The following is a 27,673-nucleotide window of genomic DNA, read 5'->3' as shown; positions in this document are numbered from 1 at the left end:
TATAAATACCCAAAAAAAGCTGTGTGGAGATTTGCCCCTCAAGCCATAGACAACAGGTACAGCCCACTCTCACCCCCCTACCAGCACACGCTCGCGTGCGCTCACACACAAGATTTCTTGGTTGAAGTGCAAATACCCTCGGGTGCCGCAGCACATGGGTCATATCAGTCCTTCTCACCTGGAAAAGGGATGAATTAATTATCCCACCACTTTCCCTTACTACATAGCATTGTGAGAGTGAAAAAGACTTAAGTTTCTAGCCCTGGCCAGTTGGCTCAGCGCTAGAGTGTTGACCAGGCGTGTGGAAGTCCCGGGGTTCAATTCCCAGCCAGAGCACACAGAAGTTCCCATCTGCTTCTCCACCCCTCCTCTCTCACCTCTCTCTCCCTCTCTTCCCCTCCTGAAGCCATGGCTCAATTGGAACAAGTTGGCCCAGGCGCTGAGGATGGCTCCATGGCCTCCACAACAGGTGCTAAGAAGAGCTCAGTTGACAAGCAATGGAGCAATGCCCCAGATAGGCAGAGCAATGCTCAGTAGGTGATTTGCAGGTGGATCCCAGTTGAGGAGCAAGTGGGAGTCTGCCTCTGCCTCCCCTCCTTTCACTGAATAAAAAAAACCAAAACCTGTTATATTAAGACTTAAGGTTTTACAAAATAACATTATCTAAGGTATTTTTCTGATTATAAAAGTAATACTGTGGTAGGCAGTTAGACAGACATTAGCAGAGCAAGGATGACAGGCCAGGTCCAGAAGGTCACCAGGCAGAAAGCCCTGGGTGCCTCGCAATAAGCAGAACTGTGAAAACAAGGACCTCGTTCCCAGGGCAAGTTTCCCCACTAGTTTATCACTGATCATCTGGTTTAGACCCCCTGACCATTTATTTATATTACTGGGCATGGGGCATGGACCATCCCCTGAGCTTTCCTCCACTGGCATGCAGGTTAGACCCTGTCAGGCAGATAAGATATATTATTTTGCTCACTCTGTTAAAGATGGCCGCTGCCCACATGGGGCAGCTGATTGCCTTCCTGCTTGTGTAGGGGCTTGGGTATGCTAATGTGTGCTGGAGGAGGGGCTTTTGTGCCAAAAGGTTTTAAAAGGAGGAGCTAGGAGGCCATTTTAGAGAGATCACATTGTTCCAGGGGAGAGAGAGAGACCACGTGGGGGAGAGGAGGCAGCCAAAATGGAGGCAAAGAGGTGGGAGCCTCTGATTCTAGAAAACCTCGGATGAGTTAGTGGCTTTGGGAGCCCTGAATGGAAAGGTAAGTGTTTCCCGCTGTGCGTATTTTCTCGCCCGCTGGGTGCGAGCTAGGATTAAAGGAAAATGGACCACCAGTTTTTGGCTCCGCTGTTTCTTTGTAATCTGTCTGGATCAAATGCGAACCTGCAAGAGCCAGGTGGCTGTGAATGGTGGCCGTGACTACTGGTCATACAGACCCCCTTAAAGGAGGAAGGAAAGGGGCTGGCAAATAGCCCTTAAACACTAAGCCCCTAGGACAGTGAGGTTCTGATCCACACCAAATACATCTAGGCCTCAACTGTGTTTCAGCTCCAGGCCCAGAAAAGCAGAAAAACCATACAAGTGATGCTGTGCCTTACATTAGGACCAGCTGTAATGACTCATGACCCCCTGCCCTGGCACCGACCAATCAGTGGAAACCATGACCCTGAAAGGACACACCTGGAAAGCTGACAAACAGTCTATAGAGAGCTTCCCTTGAGACCTCGTATAAATACCTTCTAAGGAGCCCCCTGGGCCCTGCCCACCCCCTTGCTCAGGCACGTTTTCCTTGCCTCCCTCTTTCTCCTAAGCTCCAAGGGCCGTTCTTTTTCCTCTATAACTTGCTTCCTGAGCCCCCTTCTTCTACCTCTAATGACTTTCTAAATAAGCTTTCTTTTATAAAGTCTTGGCTCTGAATTCTTTCTCAGACAGAACTCAAGTACTGATGTTGCTGAACCAACTTCCAACTGCCGGTAACATTCTGGGGCCATTTACACAGCCAGCAATACTTCTTCTTTGTAGAAAAACTAGAAAACAGTTCAGACTGATGGAGTCTTCTCACAGTGCCAGAGAAAAAAACAGCGCTGTAAAGGTAAGGAAACAGGTAAATAGCTCAACACACACAAAAGCAGGGCGATGAAAGGTAGGGAGACAGTATGAACCACTGAGATCATACTATCGGTAACTGTCGCCCAAACTCTTGTCACTTGGGGCAGACTCTCCTTCAACCCATTTTCTGCCTTCACCTCAACAGTTCTAAAAACTTCCAGGGTAAGAACTGAAAGAGAACAGTTTAGAAAAAAAGAAATGTTTGATATAAAAAGCCTATCACATGAAAATGAAATAAAGGAAATGGGAGTACTTGAGTGACAAGAAAAAACTTTATAAAAAGGGGAAAAAGTTGTTTTTTCACATATTTCAGAGCTGATATCATATCATTCTGGAGGGCTGTCCCACGTAAGTGGGAAGGAGTGACAGTGAGCAAACTCTCGATTATGAACTGTAACTTTAGGTACAGTTCAAGTTGATCAAAAGTATTAAGTTCATAAATAGAAAAACCAACGACCCAGAAGGAAGGCTGTGAGAAAACATTCTGCAATGACAACCAAATTAACTAGATCCTGTCCAGATTTGTAATTCAAATTAACACAAAATTAATTAAATTTGCTTAAACGCAGTCACTTTAAAACTTGTCTGCAGGATTTCCCAAAAGGCAATGTTAATAGATATTCTTTGAGAAAAGGAATGCATGACCAAGTGAATTTGTGAAACACTAGATAAAAGAGGGTTCATTACCACAGAGTACTCATTCAGTCTTTGATATGCTAGTGTGTACCATAAATCTCTTAAACCAGAGAATGCTGCTTTCCAAATTATTTTGGCAATTGAAACCTTTTTTTTTTTAATTCAGGACATCATCCAACACTGGTGTTCCCGGGAACTTGATTTGAACCTGATTTTCTGCTGCTCCATGCAAAAAAAAATATATATATATATATTAATTGAGAGGCAGGGAGGCAAACAGACAGATTCCTACATGTGCCCCAACTGGGACTGACCCAGCAAGCCCCCTACAGGGTGATGCTTTGCCCATCTGGGACCATTGCTCTGTTGATCAGGAACCAAGCTATTTTAGTGCCTGAGTTTAGGCCATGGAGTCATCCTAAGCACCTGGGACCAATTTGCTCGAATCTTTTGAGCCATGGCTGCAAAAGGGGAAGAGAGAGAGAGAGAGAGAGAGAAAGAGAGAAAAGGAAGAGGTGTGAAGAAACAGATGGTCACTTCTACTGTGTGCCCTGACCAGGAATCAAACCTGGGACTTCCATACACTGGGCCAACACTCTATCACTGAGCCAACCAGCCAAGGCCGCAAAATTAAAAAAAATTTTTTTAACAGTTTTTATTTTATCTGTCAACTATAAAAAATTAATTTCAAAATTCAGCAAGAAAGTATCAATCAGAAATTAAATTTACCAGACCAAACTTTGGAACTTAACAGCCCAGAAGAAACATTTAAATGACTCTATTACATACATAGCTATGTAAAGTTACAGTGTCTGCAAATATGACTTCCTAAGTTTATTAAGTGTATGGAAAATAGAAGTTAGATGTTCAAATTATTTGGGAACAATGACAAATTGTGAGGAAAAAAAGGATAACATTAAAACTCATTAACTTGGGCCACGGCCAGTTAGCTCAGTTGGTTAGAGCATCTTCTAGAAACACCAAGGCTGTGGATTTCATCCTGGTCAGGGCACATACGGGAAGGGACCGATGAGTACACAACTAACTAGAACAATACATGAACTCTTTTCTTCACCCCCTCCATTTCTCCCTCTGTCTTTCTAAAATCAATCAATAAAAACTCATTAACTTGGACAACAAATCTATGGGAACCATTTCTACTTTTATAACCAATAAGGACAGCTATATTGTATCTATCTGGTATAACTATTGATACATACATCTAAGAAATGAAATTTTTGCACTATTCAAAGATTCAATAAGTAGTAGTTTTCTGGAGACGTTAAAGTATCTGGGGTTTGAGGATTTGAGGATTTTCTAAAATAAATACTGGAAGGCTGCTCTTGCAGAAAAACCTAAGTACCAGAGTCTCTGCTCGGGCAGGAGGCTGAATGCTCCACTGTGGCTGTGGCTCTCCACTGGCTTCCTGCTCTGTGAATTATTTCATTTAGGCTAAATTCCACTACTGATGTGTTAGTTCACTAATAATGCAAACGGCGGCTACCAAATGCTCATAGGGTCTCACCTGAAACTGTCAGATCCATAAACTGTGTTGGTGTGGGTCTGGGCCAAACTATGAAGATCATGTTCCTTAGTTAGAGTTCATTATTCAACTGGCATTCATTACGGCAATACTACTCGAAAACATCTAACTTTTATTTTACATGCTAATTTATTTACATGACAATTTAACAAAAATAAATAAACAAAACATGGATACATAGAGCTGTCAGAGGGGAAGAGATGGGGGGGCTGGGTGAAAAAAGATGAGGGAATCAGCAAAAAATACATATATATGTTATATATATATATATATATACACACACACAGAGACACTTATGTATTTATATACACTTATATACAAAACGCACAGACACAGACAGAGTATGGTGATTGGCGGGGGAAGGGGGTAGGAGGAGGTGAGAGAGGGCAACGGGGGGAGGAAGGGGGGGTGAGTGGGGACAGAAACAGACTTCACTTTGGGTGCTGTGCACACAGTGTGGTGTGCAAGTGATGTTTTGTTGAGTTGTACACTTGAAACCTGTGTGGCTTTGTTAACCAATGTCACCCCAATAAGCTCCATTAGCAAGCAAACAAATAAATAAAAACCACAAGAGCTGTGCGCTATGGGCAGTCTCTTCATTATAGGGACATTAGGACTCAAACCATAGAAATGCAAGCAGCAGGCCACAACTGCACTGTTATGGAATAAGGGAGGACAGACCTGAGGCTTTTTAATGATCCTAAGGGTGTACAGATATAAAGATATCAGTGTTTTACATATGAGAAAACAAAGCTTTAGAAATGTTCAAGGTCATATTTCTAATAAACAGTCCCGGGGAAATGTGAGTCCAAGCAGCGCAGGCCACAGCCTGTGCTCCTCAGCACCATACTATACCACGCTCCTTGGGCTCCAAAGGACAGTGAGGGAAGCTCCTAAAAAAGTAAGAAGAGCTTAGAAAATCTAGCCACCAGGGCAGACTGCAGGCGTGATGAGCTTCCTTCCTACGCACAACTGACTCTTCTTGAATCTGTCTGAAACTCTAACACGTATTTACCTCCCAGCAGGACGGCTAGCGTGCGCTATCATTTACGGACTTCAGTGAATTAGGTCCCCATTAGAGTTGCTCCTGACCCCACATGAGACCAGCTACTTGGGGAATCCCAAATGGAACATGAACACACAGGAAAATAGAGTTTCTTTGAAGAACACACCCAAGCCCTGGGCGACTGGGAAAAGAAAGTGGGGTGAGTATAAGGAATGCACAGAGAAATGGAATGAAGTTTGCAACTGAACACCTGCTTGGGGATGGGGAGAGAGACCACGCTTTCTCTCCTAGCGCATTATGGTTCCTTGATCTCAAGACTTAATATCTGTAAAATAGGATGTGCATTAAACAAGATCTAGTGGGCCAGCCTAAGAACAAGGCCGGCATTATAACATACGTATATTTCAACCTTCCAGGGAAATGCAGGTCTCTAAAAATGACTTATAAAAGTCCCCATTCATATGTCAGGGACTCTGCATATATGTAGTAGCAAAAACTAACCTTATAATGAATGCTATGGACTCTTTACATTTTATTTGAAAAAAAAGTACTATATTTCCATGAGAGCTTAAAAAAATCACAAGCAGGAATACTTAAACAATTCTGATAAGAAATTCTGTAAGCAAACATCAGTATCAGAATATGGTACCAATGTAAACCAGCAGGACAGTTCCATCGGGCTGTGTAGCTCACCATATTTAGAAGTATGCAACAGTTTCCCAGCTGCAACACCTGTGAAGTCACCCCTTTCTCTTTTTCACAACATAGAACGTCCTTCTCTAATTATATCATATTAAGACCAAATAACTGTGTTAGGGCAACAGTTTCCAAACTCCTAGACAAGTCCAGCATGACCCACTCCTACCCTGACACTCTGACCTTGGACACCCTGAGCACTTTCCCTGTCCAACCTTCTCCCTGCACAGCCTGGCTCTCTCTCCTGCCTCTCTGATTACTGGCTCCCACGTCCTCTGCTCCTTGACTTCCCCTGTTAGCCGCTTTTCAAGATGACTCCCTGAATTCTCCCTCCAATTTGCAGTACAGCAAACTCTGACTAGGGCCTGGAATTCTGTTTGCTTCTATGGAAAGAAGTATCTTAGAAAGTATTTTCAAAGAAACCGAACCGCATCCTCATGACTGTGTTCAGGACACGCTACCCCAAAATATGGCCCCTTGACATCGTAAGTATCTTAAGCTGAAGAAATTGGGGAAATGGCAGGTGCTGGAAGGACTCTGCCTCCACCCGACCTGGCGGCAGGTCATAGACCATCTTGCTGGCGGTGCCCTCCCAGCCGCTGGGAGAAAGGACGGTCTTATCTCTGAAGGTGGAGAGAGGCTGAAAAGAATCCAAACAAACAGGCCTGGCTGAGTTTTCCCAGCCGGCCGCCAGTGGCTCACACCCTTCTATCCTTCCACTGACTCCACTCTTCATCAAGTCCAGGGTAAAAACACTCAGCTTTAACCACTTCTGCTGGTCTTCATTTCCTTAGCAAGGCTCCCGTATCACACAAAACTTTTATTAAGTCTATTTGTCTGTTTTTCTCTCATTAATCTGTCTTTTGTTATAAAGCCCAGCCAAGAACCTTAGAAGGGTAGAAGAAAAATATTTTTTTCTTCCCTCTACATGCAGTAAAACTGCAGAGAATCTACTAATTTTAATATCTTTAATATCTTATTAGAGAATTTCCAAGTGAGAAGAATCTAGCCGTAGCCAATATTCTCCTACATTCTGAACTGATGAAAATAATAGTGGATAAGTAGAGTAAAGTTAATTAGTAACCTTAGATAAATTAATCTCATCTGTGGATATGAGTAAACTTTTTACCACCTAGCCAGAAATGAAGAAGCAATATGCAATCAATGAAAAGGGGTCAGGAGAGGGTGTCCAAGGCCTGGCCCTCTCAATCACAGCCTGGTTGACCTGGGGCCTCATTCTCGATACCTATTATGAAACAGGTCTTTTCAGTTTTAAAAGGAGAAAGTTGTCATAAATTTATTCTTCCTCTGACTAATACAACCCTTTCAGTACCCCACTGAAGTGGTTATAGCTCTATATCATAAACTAGGGGGGGGGGGAGTTTCATTTGGTTTCACAGTCAAACCAGCAAACAAAGTTCTGAGGAAACCAGCACCGTATCAGATACCGTGTTAGGTGCGCTGTTTAATAAGACAGACACAGCCCCGTCCCCTAGCTTAGAGTCTAGTATTAAATAACCAGTGTTCTGCTTGACTCACCTGAATACAGAGAGAGGGCAGACACTTCTGACGTGAAGGCCTACACAACACGAATTAGAGTGTTAGCACCACTGATCACAAAGCTATGCTTTTCCCCTTGGAAAATGCCTTAGTCAGTATCCTTTCTCCGGCTAAAACAATGACCTTCAGGAATGCTGCTTGACTTCTTCGTATACTTTTATCTATTCCTATGAGGAATATTGATTAGAGAAAAATGTAAATAAAAATTCAAGGCCATATAATGAGGCCAAGCCAAAAGAACAAAGACCTATAATGCGAAGAATAAGGCTAAGGGAAATCATAGCTGAGTAAAGCAGCATATTGCTTGTTTACCCTCTGCCTCCTGTGCCTCCATTTCTTTTTGACCATCCTTAACTCTGTGCCTTTCTAGTGTGCCATGATACGGTGGTATGACACCGTTTTCCTGTGGAGCCAGAAGGACCAAGGACTAAGTCTTAGCCATGACACATTTTAGCTACATCTTGCTGGGCAGATGCACTCACCCCCCCTAAGCCTCCTTTTCCTCACTGATAAGAGGAGGATTACATCAGATCATGGACGGCATGAATCTCGTTCAGGACCTAGCACATAGTAAGCGTGCAGTCAATGTTAGTGGTGGTGACGGAAGAAATAAAGATAACCATATGAGGAAGGAAATCAAAAGAAGAAATTATAACTGACCACAGATGGAACTAAAGTTATCTGATGCAATTACTGAGTAAAATTTTGGTGTTCTTAGTCTGAAAAGGTAGTTCACTATTTTATCAACAAACACTGAAATTACTTGTAATTAATTGTTTAAATGACTCACATAGGAAAAAAGAAAAAGTTTGTCTATTTGTTATAAAATAACTTCAAGTCCAAAATATATTTTGCTATTAATTCACCTTCCATTCTGTATAAATAAATTCCTATTCTGTCTTCTTCAAAATGTTAATGTCATAAAAGTCTATAAAAAAGGCTATAAAACTGTTTCTGATTAAAGCAGGTTAAAGAGACATGACAACTAAATGCAGTACCTGACCCCTCTCTGCACCTGCCCTGACATGTTTGCAGATATCTTTTCTGTGAGCCTAAATCCTCAAACCTGCAAATTATCCAGCAATCTTCTCTTTGGATCAAATAAACCCCAAACTGCACTTTCTTACACGAACACCCTGTCAATATCTGAAAACACCCATCACATTTCCCCTTAATCCTCTCTTTTCAAAGCCAGCTTCCCTTCTTGTTTCCATCACTTCTCAACCAAGAGATTGTTTCCCTGCCCTCACCATCATGGTGGCCTCCTTCTGGACACTTTCACTTAAAATGCACTGTCAGAAACTGAACACAACGTTCTGGATGTGGCCTACGCAGAGAACAGTACAAAAGAGCTCTCAGCGTTATAAAGACAGCCTGAGACTGCATCCAGGCGTCCCACTGTGGTAAATCTGAGGACAGCAACCCCCCAGTCTCATCCCACAAATTACTGCTAGGCCAGACCTCCTGTGTCGGCATGTCTTCTCCAGCTTCCTCCAAGTCCCTGCTACAAAGCAGAGGGGGGAATTAAAGGAGCCCCCTGGGCTAAGCTAAGAGTCACCTCTCTGAAGGTTCACGCATTTGGCAAACACGTAGCTATTATGTGAAAACACAAAGTCATGTCATGGAATTCACACTTAGTTCCTTAATGCCAATCTATGTATGAAATTCAAGGTTCTTCCTAAAATGCTAGGTACCTATGTCACTCTTACCTACAAAAACTTCCAACAACATCCTAGGCTAATGAATCCCTTTCTCACCTGGCTTCAGCATTCTCTATATCCAACCTGATCTTCTTCCAGCAAACCCTGCAATCCAGTACATCAGGCTCACGTGCCCACCCTCTCCCACCCCACCCCGCCCCTCCTCTGCACCCAGCTCAGTCACCTTTCCTGGCCTGGCACCCTCCCTGACTACTCAGAGCCACCCACGTCCCCTAGATCTGACCTCTTAAAACCCGCACTGTTTGCCACTCATTCCGGCTCCCTGCACACGCTACCCTGCATAACTGTTTTATGGTTTTACACAGATGCATTTTTAATATTTCCAGGCAAACAGCAAGCTGCCTCAGAATAGAGTACTTCCCAAACTGTGTTTCAAATATAGCCCTGATGATACTAGAAGTTCGATACAGCCTAGTTGAAGGTAAGCATAGTGCTATTCTGGACATTTTTTTTAAGATTTTATTTATTGATTTTACAGAGAGAGGAGAGAGGATGGGGGGAGCAAGAAGTATCGACTGATAGTTGCTTCACTTTACTTGTTTACTGATCACTTGCCATATGTGCCTTCACTGGGCAAGCCCAGGGTTTTTTGTTTTTTTTTCTTTTCATTTTTCTGAAGCTGGAAACAGGGAGAGACAGTCAGACAGACTCCCGCATGCGCCCGACCGGGATCCACCCGGCACGCCCACCAGGGGGCGACGCTCTGCCCACCAGGGGGCGATGCTCTGCCCATCCTGGGCGTCGCCATGTTGCGACCAGAGCCACTCTAGCGCCTGGGGCAGAGGCCAAGTAGCCATCCCCAGCGCCCGGGCCATCTTTGCTCCAATGGAGCCTTGGCTGCGGGAGGGGAAGAGAGAGACAGAGAGGAAGGCGCGGCAGAGGGGTGGAGAAGCAAATGTGTGCTTCTCCTGTGTGCCCTGGCCGGGAATCGAATCCGGGTCCTCCGCACGCTAGGCCGACGCTCTACTGCTGAGCCAACCGGCCAGGGCCTAAGCCCAGGGTTTTGAACCAGCAACAGCCTCAATGTTCCAGGTCGATGCTCTATCCACTGCGCCACCACAGGCCAGGTGCCCTTTTTTTTTTTTTTTTTGATGAGAAATTTATCACCAAGAAGTCATTATCCTTCATGATGAGAAGACATTCCAAGTTTTTCGATCCTAGCTACTCTTTCTTTATCTACAAAATAACCTCACACTCTTCTACATATCACATACTATCTTAAAATTGTCTAGATTACCAAATCAACTATTTTTTCACATTTATAAAACCAGATTTGCAAGATTCACTTCTAAATTCTTCACTTTGGGTCTTTCCCCTAAAAAGCTTTTAACCCTTGACTGTGGCCAGTTGGCTCAACGGTAGGGCATCAGCCCAGCGTGTGGATGTCCCGGGTTTGATTCCCAGTCAGGGTGCATAGGAGAAGTGTCCATCTGCTTCTCCACCCTTTCCCTTCTCCTTTCTCTCTATCTCTCTCTTCCTCTACCGCAGCCACGACTCTATTCGAGCAAAGTTGGCCCAGGGTGGAAATGACTCCTTGGCCTCAGCCTCAGGCGCTAGAATGGCTCCCATTGCAATGGAGCAATGCCCCAGATGGGCAGAGCATCGCCCCCTGGTGGGCATGCCGGGTGGATCCCGGTCGGGTGCATGTAGGAGTCTCTCTCTGCCTCCCTGCTTCTCACTTCAGGAAAATTAAAAATAAAATAAAATAAAAAAGCTTTTAACCCTTCCTCTACTACAAACACTATTATCTCTCATTCCATAAGAGAATAACTTTAATGCCAAATTATATTTGTAAAGAGATCAGACCAATGTCCAAATGTGAAGCTCAGCTTCTTCCTTCAGCTTTAATCATGCAACAACTTGAAATTTAACCTCACTGTTGTACAGTGAGCAAAACACCTAGAGTCAGGCAGACTAGAATGTAATATTCACTTCTTCCTTAGATGGTTTTCCAGTATACAAAAATTGTGGCATCTCTCTTAGCCTTATTTTCCACACAAATCCTGAGAATTGCTAGCTGAATGACCTTGGGAGATTATGGAGCCTCTCTGTGCGTTATTTCCACCATCTGTGACACCGAGGATAATAATACTAGTCAGGACCTGTCCATAAAAATTGATGTGAGGCCTGACCTGCGGTGGCACAGTAAATAAAGTGTCGACCTAAAACGCTAAGGTTGCCGGTTTGAAACCCTGGGCTTGCCTGGTCAAGGCACATATGGGAGTTGATGCTTTTTGTTCCTCCCCTCCTTCTCTCTCTCTCTCTCTCTCTTTCTGTGTCCTCTTTCTAAAATAAATAAAATCTATATAAAAAAAAAGAAATTAAAAAACCAATTTAAAAGATGATGTGAGAATTAAGTGCCTTAAGACATGAATGCGACAGATCCTGGCATGTGGTTGCCTGTCAAACAGTATGAGCAGCCATTGTTATGAGTGTGGGTATTAATGCTGTAAAGTACCTAGCATGCAGTAGAGGTACAACGGAAGATAGCTGCTATTATTTTCTAAACCACAGTAGAGTATTTGTTGGTATACCAAATGGAATTGATGGTTAATTATAATATTTATTCATTTATCTACATCAGGAGTTTTACAAAAATGGCCCTGGTTCAGCAGCAGCATGATGTTAGAAACACAATTTCCTGGAAATTGTTAGAAACAGAAATTTCCAGGCTGCACCCCAAAGCTCGTGAATCAGAAGCTCCTGGGGTGGGCCCAGGAATCGATTTTAACAACCCCTCTAAGTGACTTCGATGCAATTAATGTTTAAGAACCACTCATGCAACTCTAAAGTCTGAAAAAATATATCTTATCTGCAGATTTTAGGAACCAAAACATTGTATTATACTTTCAGAAGAGTTATTTTTTCATTAGCCCTTTATAAAGTCAGTGCTTTAAAAACTCTCCTATTTCATCTGTGCCCACAGATGTAAAAGTACTCGATAAGCCAGCAATGGTCAAGAACAGAGCAAATAGAGCTCTTTCTATTCCCCAAAAGTTATCACTGTGTTCTCAGCTTGGGGATTTACATTTCCTTCCAGCTACCAAATCAGAAAATAAAGAACAGTGTGATTAATTCAGTGGAGCCACGAAGTCGTTGACTTTATAATGTGGGCAAAGGATATCTATGCCCTGAGTAAAGTAAGCTTTCCAAAGATATGATGGAACAGATGAAAAATCTGATAGTCAACTGGGTGTCTCCCATGTCGTAACCAAGCAGGTTACTAATAAGGGCGTGGTTCAATATTAGAACCCATGGCCTCTTTCTCTCTAAATGCATTTAGGTATCAATAAAATAAATAAAAAATTAAACCAAGTATACTATTATACAATGTTACAGAATAAATTTTACAGTGTAGCTAACCAGTGCAAAAATATACTTCCATTATCTATTGCCAATTAGATGGGTCCAACAGAAGGAAAGCACATTATATGAACTTCTTCAGACTCTAATCTTCTCCTAAAAATCATTTATAACCTTAATTATTCTTTTTGAACATAGCCATGGCTCAAGTTCTAATTCGGGGTCCAAGTAAACAAAAAGGAAATCTTGGGATTTCTTTAAATGCTTCAGAAAATAAAAGATTTCCTTTCTTATTTCTTCTGAAAACAAAGCAAAAGCTAAATCACAGGTACTTAAATTTTAGGTGTCATCTCTTATACTTCTGTCTTATAAATTTCTAGACAGCAAGACAGAATCGCATGTGACCAGTAACAACAAAAACTAAGTAGTGATATAAGACCCTCTAGTTTATAAAGCGCATTAGGTAGAATGGGTGTAAATTAATATTGTACAAAATAAAAGAATGTCATCAATTTTGCATTTTAGAACATTTCTCTGCATAAAATTTAGCTAACTGAAGTCATAGGTATTTTTAAAAAACAAACACCTCATGTTTTAATACAGTAATTAAAATTATGCTAGAGAATAATACGCAAATGTTACTGACATCAGTGGTTTACCTAGCAACCATAATTTGCAAAGTAAACAGCTGGTCTACTTAGTGTGCGAAGAGACTTGTAGAGGCAGCAGACTTAAATGTATTCAATGGACTTTATTCTTAAAAGTACTCTGAGGAACGATGAATCAAAAGGAAAACATTCTTGCCAGAACAACCCGTTTAAGGACAAACTTAGTCATACAACTGAAATAGAAGAACATTAAAATTTAAATACATCTGGACTAAAGCCAGAGACATCTGCTCACCGACAAATATAAGTTTTAATTAAGCAATCTGTTCACTTTAAACAAATGTAATTTTAGCTCTGATAAGTTTGAAATATAGCTACATTAATTTTTTCTGGAGGAAAAGCTATATTAAAAAACTTTAACCAATATATTTTAAGGAGCCAATGTTTACACATATGGACATAATAGTAACTTATGCGATCATATTAAACTCCACCATATTTACTTTTCTCACTCATAAAAAGCTTTAAAATCAACCGTGCCAGATCTATCCCCTAGGCACTGGGTATATGCTATTTTACAGCTGCACAAATCATAACTTCCTAAATCATGGGGATTAATTAGTGAGTAGCTGAAACTACGAGGTAGAGAAAAGGAAACGCGATCTCGGCCAAGGGGAACCTGCTGGCAGAGCGGCAACCCACCGCAGCGCACAGAGAAACCAAACCACACAGAGCCTCTCTCCGAATCACACGGGGTTCAGGGCCGCCGGGGCAGCCCCACCAGCAAGTTTCCCCGGGAAACAAAAGACAGGAACAGGAGGATTTGGAAGATGGCCTCCCAGAGCAAATCAAAGTGAAATTACAACTAAGGATCAAAAGCTGCCCAACCTTTCAGACCCTTCAGGATCTCTGGAGTCTTCACTAACTTCCTTTCTGTGAGAAGAGTGTGTGGGAAAAGAGGAGTAACTAAAAAACCGTCTTTGGGCCCCAAGATCAACCTATAAATGACTAGGGAGGGGCGCACGAGGACGGGACACTCAGTAACTCTTCAGTATCTCTGCAGGACTCAAGGCAAGGGGGCAGCAGGCTGGTCTACCTCCCTAATAAATTCTGAACCCCAAACCCCAGCCTCTCTAAAATGAATAAGCTAAAAAGGGTAGCAAGTCAATCCACTCTATACCACAAACCCTCATTTATTGAGTGCAACATGCAAAATCTCATACTTTATGCTTAGATGGATTATGTCATTTAAATCCTCCCAATAACCGATCATGACCACCATTTTACAGGTGAAAGACTAAGCAGGTTAACGTCACACAGATAATAAAAGCCTCGACTTCCTGTCTGCCTGACCGCTTGATGCCTCCCATCTCTGGTTTACATGTCAGACTGAAAATGCTGTAGGAGACATTCTTCTTTCAAAGACAATTAGGTCCAAGTTAGCAGAATTTACTATTTATAAAATGAAAATGAAAAATCCAGTAAAGTCAAGTCTGTTCTGGGACAACCACTCAATCACCTCACTTCCCAAATAAACAGAACCAAGTTCTCTTTGGAGCCTTAACTAGGTTCAATAAAAAAGAAAAATTTAAGTGATATTAAATTAAAATAAATAAAATTAGTAATTTAGAAAGGAGAAATATTTTTAAGAATTAATCAAAAGATGGAGAGAGAGCACCCTACAGGATGTCTAGCATTCCCAGACAGCTAAGCCAAGAGCAGGGTCTCCAGGCCCTCAAACAACACAGAACAAGAAGGTAAATACCTCACAGTGGAAGTTACCCAAGACTACATGGTTTAACTTTCCCCCTCCCTAAAGAGGCCCTTTCTTTAATACAGCCTCATTTTAAATTCTGACCTATAATATATTTTAAGAAGCAAATAAGGTAAGGGATTATAAGCCTAATCAGTTGGACTGGCATCTATCAATTGGCTAGCATTTCAAAAATATTTATATTTATTTTCTCAATTCTTACTCTGTTGCAGCAGAATTAAGACTTAACTCTCTGAGATTTGTTATTTTATCAGAAAAAAGAGGTTACAAACACACAGAGAGACTGAAAGTAAAGGGATGGAAAAGAGTTATTGACTCTGGCCCGAAAGCTCAGTTAGTTCGAGTGTCGTCTCTGTACGCCAAGGTTGCAGGTTCAATCTCCGTTCAGAGCCCCTGCAATGAGTGCATTAAAAAGTGGAACAATAAATCAATGCTTCTCTCTTTCTTTTTTTCTCTCTCTCATTCCCTTCTCTCTAAAGTCAATAATTTTTTTTAAAAAAAAGAAAAATACATTTCATGAAAATGAAAAAGTTTTAAAAAGTTGCACCCTGGCTGGGTGGCTCAGAGAATAAACTGTGGACCTGGTGCACCTGAGGTCATGGGTTCAACCCCTGGTCAGAGCACGCAGGAGAAGCAGTCAGGAAGTACACATCTAAATGGAACAACTGAGTAAAATGAATTGATGCTTCTCTTTCTCATCAACAGAAAAATTAAAAAAAAAAAAAAAAGCTGGGGTAGCAACACTTACACCAGATAAATAGGCTTACAACAAAGGCTGTAAGATGAGACAAAGAAGAGCCAGGAATTCCACTTCCGGACCCTTATCTGAAGAAAATAAAACACTAATTTGAAAAGATACATGCACCCCCACGTTTGTTGCAGCACTATTTACAATAACCTTGCTACGGAAGCCATCTAGGTGTCCATCCATAAAGGAATGGGTAGAGAAGTGGATACATGGGTGTGCGTACACAGACATACAGACACCCGTCCACACACAGGAATACTGTCGTCCCTCACCAAATCGTAGTTCACTTTTCATGGTCGCACTACATCACGGATTTTTAAATTGTATATATCTAATTTTGTATCGTGGATTTTTCGCTATATCGCAGGATTTTGCGGTATATAGGTATTTTTATATATTTATTATTTTAATTATTTTTGCAGTAAAAGAAGCATTTCCTAGCCTAAAAAATTGAAAAAATATATAAAATATTAACTAAAACATATTAAAAGAATATTAAATCTAAATTTAGCCTTAAATATATATATAAATAATAAAATAAATATACGGTCACTACTTCGCGGTTTTTCACCTAACGCAGGGGGGTTCTGGAACCTAACCCCTGCAGCAGATGAGGGATCACTGTATTATTCAGCCATGTAAAGAAAACCTTGGCCCTGGCCGGTTGGCTCAGTGGTAGAGCGTCGGCCTGGCGTGCGGAAGTCCCGGGTTCGATTCCCGGCCAGGGCACACAGGAGAGGTGCCCATTTGCTTCTCCACCCCTCTCCCTCTCCTTCCTCTCTGTCTCTCTCTTCCCCTCCCACAGCCGAGGCTCCATTGGAGCAAAAGATGGCCCGGGTGCTGGGGATGGCTCCTTGGCCTCTGCCCCAGGCGCTAGAGTGGCTCTGGTCGCGACAGAGCGACGCCCCGAATGGGCAGAGCATCGCCCCCTGGTGGGTGTGCCAAGTAGATCCCGGTCGGGTGCATGCGGGAGTCTGTCTGACTGCCTCCCCGTTTCCAGCTTCAAAAAAATACAAAAAAAAGAGAATAAAACCTTGCCATTTGCAACAACATGGATAGACCTAAAAGATATTAAGCTAAGTGAAATAAGTCAGAGAAAGACCAATACTGTATGATTTCACTTCTCTGTGGAGTCCAAAAAACTAAACAAATGAACAAACAAAACAAACAGACTCATAGAATCAGAGAAACTGTCAGTCGCCAGAGGGTTGAGCAGTGGGAGGATGGGCAAAAAGGTGAAGGGGATTAAGAGGTACAAACTTAAAGTTATAACACACATGTCACAGGGATGTCAAGTATAGCATAGGGACTAGAAACAGTATCACAATAACTCTGTACGGCGACAGATGGTTACTAAACTTTTTAAGGTGTCATTCTGTAAGTTATATAAATGTCAGATCACTATGTTGTACACCAGAAACTAATATAATATTGTATCTCAACTATAATTTAAAAAGAGCTTGATATTCCAGACAACAATAAAAAAGAAGAGGTCACACATTCCCAGGTAAATCAAGATGTCTTGCTGTCTGACTCTGAAGGCTATGTGTGTGTACCTACTAAATTAAATCACCTTTGAGGGCTGCTGGGATAATTAATTAAATGTAGACACACAGTAAAAATACTCTCGCCAGCACTCTGATGGGCCCTCAGAGTGAGTAACAGAGCCTTTGTACGCACAGCTCAGCTAGTGTTCTGACATTTTTAGCAAAGGCACTCTTTATACTCAATCAGACAATTTATGAACTACTCATAAGATTGGCTAGTCCGCCACGCCTGGCACATAGTAGGCCCCCAATCAATAACTGTGTGGTGTTGGAGCTGCAGTTCCCATGACATCATCCGATGTTAGGCTTCTATCTCTCTCCAGTGTCCGTGCCAGCAGCTGTGACTTGATTACCAACCTGGGACCTTACTGGTTCCATTCGGAAAGACATGGGGCACCTTCTGTGACCACACCCCCAAGTACCCAGCCACCACAGGAGCACCTCGTCATCAAAAACATGGCTGCCCTGGGGTGTGCCTCAGAAGTGGGGACTCCTGTCTGAGCCTTTAGCTCCAGGGGTCCACACCCCAATGCTCACAGCAGCCCCACGCATGGTATGTGCAGGACACATGTATGATGAGGCAAAAGCTTGAAAGAGAGCAGGTCAACTGCTGGGATCCTTCGTTAGAATTCAGTTTATTTCCTCACACAGGCCAAGGACCTTAACCGTTTATCCCTTGCCAACACACCAGAGGATTTAGCTCCTAGCAGTAATAGAAGCTCCCGACAGAAGTGATTCTTGAATAGGGAGTGGGTGACGTGGCATCCCTGAAGGACATATCAGAATTTGGGGAAAGGATATTGGCAATGAGGGGTGAGGAGGGGGACCTAAAACACCTCTCGGGTAATTCTGATTGCCCCTGAAATGAGAATCCCTTTTAGAGAAGGTTATTAGCTGCTATTACATTATTGGTACTGCTCCTACGCTTCATGATGGTTTAAATAGGACTTGCAGAATGAATATAACCGCATTTTAATAATGTCTCTTCATGAGAAAATTCTTTCCAAGTCTCAAACAGACTTAAAACATTACCTACTCCTGGCCCTGGCCAGTTGGCTCAGCGGTAGAGCGTCGGCCTGGCGTGCAGGGGACCCGGGTTCGATTCCCGGCCAGGGCACATGGGAGAGGCGCCCATTTGCTTCTCTACCCCCTCCCCTCCATGACCCGGGCGCTGGGGATGGCTCCTTGGCCTCTGCCCCAGGCGCTGGAGTGGCTCTGGTCGCAACATGGCGACGCCCAGGATGGGCAGAGCATCGCCCCCTGGTGGGAAGAGCGTCGCCCCTGGTGGGTGTGCAGGGTGGATCCCGGTCGGGCGCATGCGGGAGTCTGTCTGACTGTCTCTCCCCGTTTCCGGCTTCAGAAAAGTGCAAAAAAAAACCCAAAAAAAACTTATTTAACCAACATTCCACCCCTTTAAAAAAAACAAAAAAAACATTACCTACTCCCAATTTATGACTGTCCATAAAAGGGGAGGAAAGTGGCTAATAGTTAATTGTAAAGTCCTATGGGTTCTTTAGCTGAGATCCATTGAAGGGCTTCAGTGAGATCCAATAACTCCATGAAATTGTATGCAAATTTTGTATACATGTATATTTTTCTGGAGAGCTTATATCATATGACCCATGGCACACAAATATTATTTTGAGAACCACAACTATTAAGTACTTCACAGACACAGAAATGTATACATAAGTACCAATTTCTGGGTCATATTAAGTACGAGGTATAAAATGAGCTTAGAATTCTGTCTTTACAATCCACCTTTATGCTCATCTAATTCTCTGCCATCCACATAAATCTGATGCCAGAATGTGGTTTGGATCGTGAAAAAAAAAACTTACTGAGAATTGCAGTTTTTCCATGGCCTAACATATAAATATTTACGTATTTCTTAAACAGCTAAGATTTCTTGGAGTCCAATAATAGGTAGGTGTTACCGATGTCACAGAATGCACTGTAATCACTGGTACTTATAGTCCCCACTCCATCCTTACCCACAGATCACAGACCATATAATGATAGATGACTAAAATGCATGTGAAATGCTCTAGAATTTAAACTGTGAAGTTGATACTGAAAAGCTGTGTTTCAGAGCTATACAATCAATTGCTGCACAACAAATTATGTAAAACAATCCCAAGATGTGAAAGAAATATAAACTGACCTTCATGAGGTGCTGATTTATCCATTTTGTAAACGTTTTCTTTTGAACTTTGTCCCGTTCATCTGGAAGGGAGAAAAAATATAAAACAAGTTGGTAAAATGTATGAATTACCTTTCATTGTGATCATGCATATAAACAAAAATAAGGTATTCAGAATTTAGTGCATTTGAATTTTCTTGTTGAATTCTGGAAACTTTAGGCTCTCTGTAAGAAGGTATTAAAGAGCTATCTGTCAGTCTGGTCTCTTCCCAGTGCTATATTGGCCAACACTACTCCTCTAAACAAATGTCCTCTGTGCATCTGTAACATAACCCCCCATGACCACCATGACCACCATGACCACCATCACCCCTACCACCACCACCACCACCCCCATCATCACACCATCACTATCACCCCCATCACCACTACCACCATCACCCCCATCACTATCACCCCCATCACCACCATCACCATCACTACCATCACCACCAAAACCACAATACATCCCATTTGGCCTTCACATTCATAGGAGAGAAGGTAGGTAGTTTCATTGCCACTTTACACAAAAGAAAACCAAGACTCACAGAAATTAAAATAACTGCCCGTGATTATTCAACGAACTGTTTAAAGTGGTGATAAGTCAGGTCTGACAGTCCGGTCCTTTGGTTTGGAGTGGGCTCTGGTTAATTAGTAACCATGCCGCGTCTCTCCTAGACTCCCCATTCTGAACTGTCTTGGAAAAAACAACACCCCAACTCGATCCTTACTACAGAGTGGTGCTACCCTGTGGTTACGACAGACACTATGCAAAGGAGGCTGAAAGAAGGCTTCTTATGATTTAAAAAGAAAGAGTATTGGAATGTTCTAGTTCATCAAGTTATTATTTAAAAAGAGAACCATAATCTTCCAACACCTAGTGCTAACGATCAGAGCTACACTACCTTCCTCCTCCCTGCTTCTAGGAGGCAGTTCCCTCATTTCTTGTTTCCTGCCTCCCACCTCCCCGCACCTAGGGCCACCTCCTTCTTTTCCTCTCCCCACAGGCCAGACATCTCCCACCTTCCCCTGGGCCACGGCATGTCCTGCTCTCTTCACCTCTTCTCTCTCACTCCTCACCCCTGAACCTTCTTAAACTATTTTAATAGAACTCAAGTTTCTTTGAAAATGCTTGTCCTACTTATTAAAAGTACATATGTACTTTACAATAATTTAGATATAAACAAAAATATAAAAATAAATCAGCTGTTTAATACATCTGTGAGACAAAGATTACTAATATTAATATAAAAACAAACAAATAAGAAATAAAGAGATGAACTTCTTAATATATGCAGACAAGTAATCCACTGGAAAAAAAAATGCCCAAAAGTACTCAACCTCACTAGCAAATAATAGTCATATAAATAATACAAGTCAAGCTTTTTAACCTGTCAAACTGCCAAGATATTATGAAAAATAAAATTGACGCTGACAAGGACACAGAAAAAAGACACACATATATATAGCACTAGTGGAAATGTAATTTGGCTTAAATCTTTTAGACCTACACTAGTCAATACTGTAGCCACTAGTCACATCTGGCTATTTAAGTTTAAACCAAAATTAATTAAAATAAATTAGCAATTCATTTTCTTAGTTGCATTAGTCATAATTCAAGTGCTCACTAGTCACATGTAGCTAATGGCCAAGATATCAAACAGTATAGATACAGAATATTCCCATCGTTAAAAAAATTTCTATTGGACATCACTGCTCTAGAACAATTTGTTAATAAATATGAAAAGCCTTAAAAATACATACATTCCTTCCCAGCAAGTCTACTTCTAAAATTTGTCTGTGTACATACAGGGGTCCCCAAACTTTTTACACAGGAGGCCAGTTCACTGTCCCTCAGACCGCTGGAGGGCCGGACTATAAAAAAAACTATGAACAAATCCCTATGCACACTGCACATATCTTATTTTAAAGTAAAAAAACAAAACGGGAACAAATACAATATTTAAAATAAAGAACAAGTAAATTTAAATCAACAAACTGACCAGTATTTCAATGGGAACTATGCTCCTCTCACTGACCACCAATGAAAGAAGGTGCCCCTTCCGGAAGTGCGGCAGGGCAGATAAATGGCCTCAGGGGGCCGCATGCGGCCCGCGGGCCATAGTTTGGGGACCCCTAGAATGTGTCTATATGAATCTAAATCTGAGCGTTTACAATAGCAAAATAAAAACTCTGCAAAAACTGTGCTCAACGATAAGAAAATTGTTAAATAAATTTTAGTAAAGCAATTCAATTGTTTGTTCAGATTCAACCCTTTGCCAAGCTGCTCAATGATGGCATATTCCAGAGCTCTCCTACATTTTAATGCCAATGTGAAAGGGCAGAAAAAGGGATCACATAACCTAGTTTCTGTTTCATAATTCTTTATTCTCCAAAGTACCTCCTTGAAACCCTTTCTATCTCCTGCCATCTTCAGGGAGAAACAAAACAAAATGAAACAAAACAAAACAAAAAAACCCACCTAAACATAAGACTATTATTTGATCTTGTTCGTAACAAATTCATTTTCAGTGCCCCACACATCTAGTCGACTTCTTGACTTAACACTGGGTGTTAAAAAATTAGAAAAGAGTTTGCAGAAAGCAGACCTAGAAGACAGAGGCTTGCTGGATCTAAATATAAATGCCCAGAATTTTTGCTAAAATTGTAAAATTTGCCTGATTCCCACTATAAAGTCCCCAGACTGCCAAAATTAACCATATATATATATATATATATATATATATATATATATATAAATTTTTTTTTTAGGTGAGAGAAGGAGAGATAAGGAGGCAGACTCCCACATGTGCCTGACTGGGATCCACCTGGTAACCCTGTCTGAGCCACTGTTCAATACCAAGGCATTTCCTATTTTTAGCACCTGAAGCTGAAGCTGATGTGCTCCAAAGGCGCCATCCTCAGTGCCCAAGGCCACACTCGAACCAATCAAGCCATTGGCTTCAGGAAGGAAGAGAGAGAGGAGAGGAGAAGCAGGTGGTCACTTCTCCTGTGTGCCCTGACTGGGAATCAAACCCAGGATGTCTATACACCAGCTGACACACTATGTACTGATCCACTGGTCAGGACCAAGATCAACAATATTAATAACTATTAACCAACATTATCATCCACAAAATAGTTATTGATCTTCTGTTGGTCCTTTAGGGTACCACCTTCACCTCACGCATCTGTCTACCCCATTGTAGACCTCATAATATTTTTATCCACTCAACAAATACATGTCATGATGCAAATTATGTTTAAAAAAAAATACAACTCAGAATAACAATGTATACTCGCTTATATAATTACATTAGTAGATAAACCAGTATATGACTTAAAGCAAAATATGATGCCTTAACTGTCTTTCAGCCTTGCTATTCTTAAGAGTTCAGAGTGAAACTAGATTACTAATTAGTAGCTAAGGCAAGAACAAAGAAAGAGAAGCAATCTACTACTCCTCCTTACTGATAAATGCCGATTTTATTTTACTTTTTTTTACATAAATGCAGATTTTATGCTTCCCTCATGTACTCATTCCTCCAGCATCTATGGGGTCCTTTGATGAGCTCAGTGCCACAGTGGTACTGGGACCACATGACTGGACAGAAAGAGCGCTGGTCCTCGAATCCTGGAGCTCATCATCTAGAGAGGGCACCTGACAAGAAGGCAGTGTGATAAAAATACCAACTGAACGAAGGACGTGGCACCCGCCGTGTAAGCAAGCACAAACGAAAGAGAGACCAACGCTGCCCAAGGCCGTCAGGTGGGGCTCAACGGAAAGGAGTAGAGCAGCCAGACAGAAGCCAACCGTGTGCAGCTTCCCCATCAAAAAGAAAGCCTGCTTTAATCATTTCAGATGGAAGGAGACATAGTTGCCTCAACCACCCCAAGAGACTGTCACCTTTCAAATGGAAAGGCTGAACACACCTCAATCACAGACAGGGTGCTGAGGAATGTGGCCCTGCTGTGAGACGTGAACTTTGGACAAGTAAATGCAAACAATGGAGCTTCTGTGACAAAGTCTGCTACTCATATCACATTTTCAGCATTTCTAAGCCTCCAGGAAAAAAGAAAGAGTAGGAAAACTAAAGATCACTTCTTACCCAATGAGTAACTTAGGATCCTGATGTAAAACCATAGAGAAAAAATACTTAAATGTGTTAAGTAAAAATCCTTATAATTCAAGAAAAGACAGCTTCCCTATCAAGTTTATTAATTTATTGAACCACCACATAATAATATGATCCCTAACAAACTAACAAATTCATTCCTTGTTTAAATTTAACATGTTATGTGTATTATATAACAGTCAATAAGATCAATTGGTACATACAGTCCATAAAAATCTTCTTGGTACATAACAGTTAATAAAATCAACTTCTTTTTTTCTAAATTAATAAAAACTGGTCCTCACCAAAAAAACTTAACAATAATTCTTCATTATCAACAACAACCCCATAAGTGTTCACATTATCCCAATGTCTTAAATTTTTTTCAACAATTTGTTAAAATGAAATCCAGATAAAGTCCACACATTGTGATTACTTCAAAAAAATTTTAATAATATATAAAAATAAATTTAAACTGGTCCTATTTTTTTAAGAACCATGAAGAAGTAGAACATATGTTCTAAAGAACGATCATTTATTGATTAATTTCTTACCCATAGCAAAAAAGTTAACCAAATAATTTTCCTCCAAGTACAGATGAGACATTCACTTAAATAATTAATAAGATAACTGTTAAAAGGTTATTCTGACCACTGAGCTTCTGTCTGTGGCGCTAATTGCTAGAAGCTCAGCAGTACGCTGAAAATGTTAGCTGGGTGCTAAATATCTGGCCAGTGATATTGAGGGGAATATCAGTATTACGATCTACAACTAAAATTCATGAGTAAGGTACAAAGACTACAGCTAACTAAATAATACACGTAAATCTATAAATTCTAATACTGTTTCCTAACAGTTACAACCCAAATCCTTTCTTTTTAACTGCAATAAACCCAGATGAATCCCATTCAAGTATATACCAAGGGAAGTTCTTTAACACGAGGCTCCCAAAATGCTACAACAATGAGAAATGAGTTCAGGTGGACTTTGAGGGCCTCAACTTACCCGAGGAAAGCAACTTATAATCAGAGAATGGTTTAAGCCTGGGGAGACCGTAATTGACCTCTTCCCGTATGCATTACTTCAAAAGGGAGTATTCCAGATTGCACCACCTCATTTTCCAATTACAAGTTTCATAATGGTTTCTTTATTTTATTCCCAGTGAGGGATGTCTGACACTGAGACTTATATTTAAAGCAATGTTGCTATGACAACAAAAAGGGAAAATCCCTCCTATGATTCATTTGGTTGTATAGACTAGCCAGTTATTTATCTGAATAAAGTTTTAAAAACATTCCTCTATTGGAGAATTATTTAATTTACAGAGTAAGTTTTAAATGAAAATATTCATTTATGGTCACCTTATATAGTACAATGTGGCTGAAAACACATAACATAGAATGCAAAGGATAACAGAATTTGAGGAAAACATGTGCAAAAAGAGCATTAATTACTATTACGACCTACACAGACTGGTTTTCAGTAAAATCCAATCAAAGCTAAACCCACTTAGCATCACCTCACACACACAATATTGAGACCCTTTAAAGGCATATCCTATGCACAACGAAAGGAGGGAAATTCTCCCCAGGGAGCCAGTCGAGATCACTGAAAGGTGCCCCACTCACTGCCTGCTAATCTCCCACCATGCAAACTAACACTGATAGCACAGCTTGCCTTTCTCAGTTCTGAAAGCATGAAACAGGTGATATTACCAGGGACACTACTAACCCATACAGCACAGCAGCCCCACCAGCTTTGCGTTCCAGTCTTGACCATTTCTCATGAGCTGCCCCATCATTCTGCGATAAATCCTTCCAACCGTTCCCTCAACTCTTTCCGAATAAGCTCTGATGTGTCACAGCCCTGTTAACTTTCTATGTAGAAAGGAAAACACTGACTAGACACTCCCACTTGCAAGCTGAACACTTGTCGACTCCCCTTTTTAAACAAACATTAGCAAAGCCAGGCTCCTCCATTGTTTGGTAAGGGACACATACAGAAATTACTAAAAAGAAACTAAATTATCTATTTCTCCTTTTAACCTTAAAACCATTTATACGAAGTCCCTTAAAAAGAGACTTTTGATCCTCTAACTTTCTTGGCAACGAGGCAAACCAATAGGATGTTGGATTTCACTGCTGAATTAGCTCATCACATTCTCTTCTAACACCCCAGGCAGAATTCCCCTGGAATAGAAATAATACCCAGCCGAACTTGTTTATCCTAATATTCCTGCTAGGAAGTGCATTTGGAAAGCTCAATTTTATCATCTAAACACATATCCTTCAGGGGAATACCACAATCAAGTATTCCTTTATGCGTACTTCACAAATAGTTCCACTTGAATCTCAACAATTCTTTGAGTTGGATGGTACATCTTCATCATTAATATGTAAAAACCATGGTTTCAAGAGATTAGGAAACCAGCCTAATATTCCATAGCCTAAGTGGAATTTTAAAACCGATTCCAAAACCCTCTTTTTTCCTCTGTCGTCAAACAATAGAACCGTTAACCTACCGATGCAGGGAAAAAGGAATCTCTAATTTATAAGAACTTCATTCCTACCATGAAGACATGAAAAAATGTTAAAAATGAAAACCCTTATTCTCAAGAAACAACAGACCCAGTATCCCCAACACTCCTGTTTGTCTGCCTGAATAGAAACTGTGCAAACACTAACTCCAAAATAACAAAAAAAGATATTTATTTTCAGCAATAAAAACCCAGCAAATTCCATCATGCCAAGAGAAAACACACTGCTAGGTTAATAACTGCAAATATGTTGGAAAGCATCCAAATATGACTTCTAACTCTATTGTAAATGTACTATAAATGGAAAATTCTATCAATTTCTGCTGAGAAGTTTAAAGTATGTACAGGGGGTCCCCCAGTTACAACAGTCTCAACATACTATGCTTCAAGTTTATGACGCTCACGCCCATAAAAACTTACAGAAATTAAGACATGAGTGTTTCAGCCTACACCATTAGCGCTGTACTTTCTTTTACTCTCGTTTGTCATTTTTTCTGTTACTACAGTACAGTGTATACAGTACAGTGTACAGTACAGTTTATTTATGTCCTTTTCCTTTTTCTATAGCTTAGTTGTGTTTTCATGTTCTAGATTATGATTTTACAACCATGTTAGGATAGGTAAGTGACTTAGGCTAGGGTGTGTTTTGACTTACACCAAAATTCGGGTTACGTCACTGTCGTAGGGATGGAAATGTGTTGTAACCCGAGGAACCCCTGTATCTGCTTAGTCAGTATCCCTTAATTTCCTTTCTCTCTCTCTCTGTCTTTACATTAAAGCCCTGGCTACCACAACAGAAAAGCCTGACCCCACCTATTTCACTAATAGAGGATTATATTAACAGCAAACACTAGGTGCACTTACTCTCTGCAGGCCTTAGACTCAGTTACATACATATACTGCATATTACCCTCACAACAACCCTGTATAATTTTGCCCGTTTATAGAAGAAATCAAGGCACTTTAGAGATTACAAATGTCGCTCACACAACTAATACGGGCACAATGTGGAGAGAAGGGCCTGGAAACGCATGTTCAATATTATAATTTCAGATCTGAAGAACAAAATGCTAACTTTTCAAAAATAAGTTAACAAAACGTAAAAAGTGAAGCTTGGCAACATCTTCATAGATGAGGATACACAAAAGATGGAATTTAAATTCTGCAGAGCAGTGATTCTAAAGAGTGGAGGAAGGGTAACCACATGCTTTACTAAGAGATCACGTCAGAATTTAGGGCAAAAATGAGATTTCTATGTTATTATTAATAAGAATCACATATGAATTTTAAAAGACTGAAAAACATACTTTGCAAAAGCTCTATTAAAAATAAAGGAAGCATGATATATGGTGGTGCAGTGGATAAAGCATCGATCTGGAACACTGAGGTCGCCGGTTCAAAACCCTGGGCTTGCCTGGTCAAGGCACATATGGGAGCTTCCTGCTCCTCCCACCCCCTCTCAATCTATCTCTCTCTCTCTCTCTCTCTCTCTCTCTCTCTTTCTCTCTCTCCTCTAAAATGAATAAATAAATAAATTTTTTTTAAAAAGAAAGGAAAATGTGAAGTGTTGAAGTTGTGCAGAGGGAAA

General features: G+C 41.0%; 1 protein-coding gene across 11 annotated transcripts in view; it reads right to left on the bottom strand.

Annotated features, from left to right (window-relative positions):
- DST (dystonin) overlaps positions 1–27,673 on the bottom strand; it is a 502,743-nt gene that overhangs the window by 259,300 nt on the left and 215,770 nt on the right. For all 11 annotated transcript variants that reach the window (XM_066359128.1, XM_066359129.1, XM_066359143.1 and 8 more), the window contains one exon: positions 19,417–19,478. In XM_066359128.1, coding sequence (XP_066215225.1) covers positions 19,417–19,478 — 62 coding nt within the window. The remainder of the gene's footprint in view (positions 1–19,416; positions 19,479–27,673) is intronic.

The sequence above is a fragment of the Saccopteryx leptura genome, chromosome 1 (genome assembly GCF_036850995.1).
Source record: "Saccopteryx leptura isolate mSacLep1 chromosome 1, mSacLep1_pri_phased_curated, whole genome shotgun sequence".
Taxonomy (NCBI): domain Eukaryota; kingdom Metazoa; phylum Chordata; class Mammalia; order Chiroptera; family Emballonuridae; genus Saccopteryx; species Saccopteryx leptura.
Note: the sequence above shows the minus strand (reverse complement) of the source record. Positions and strands in the feature narration are given on the sequence as shown.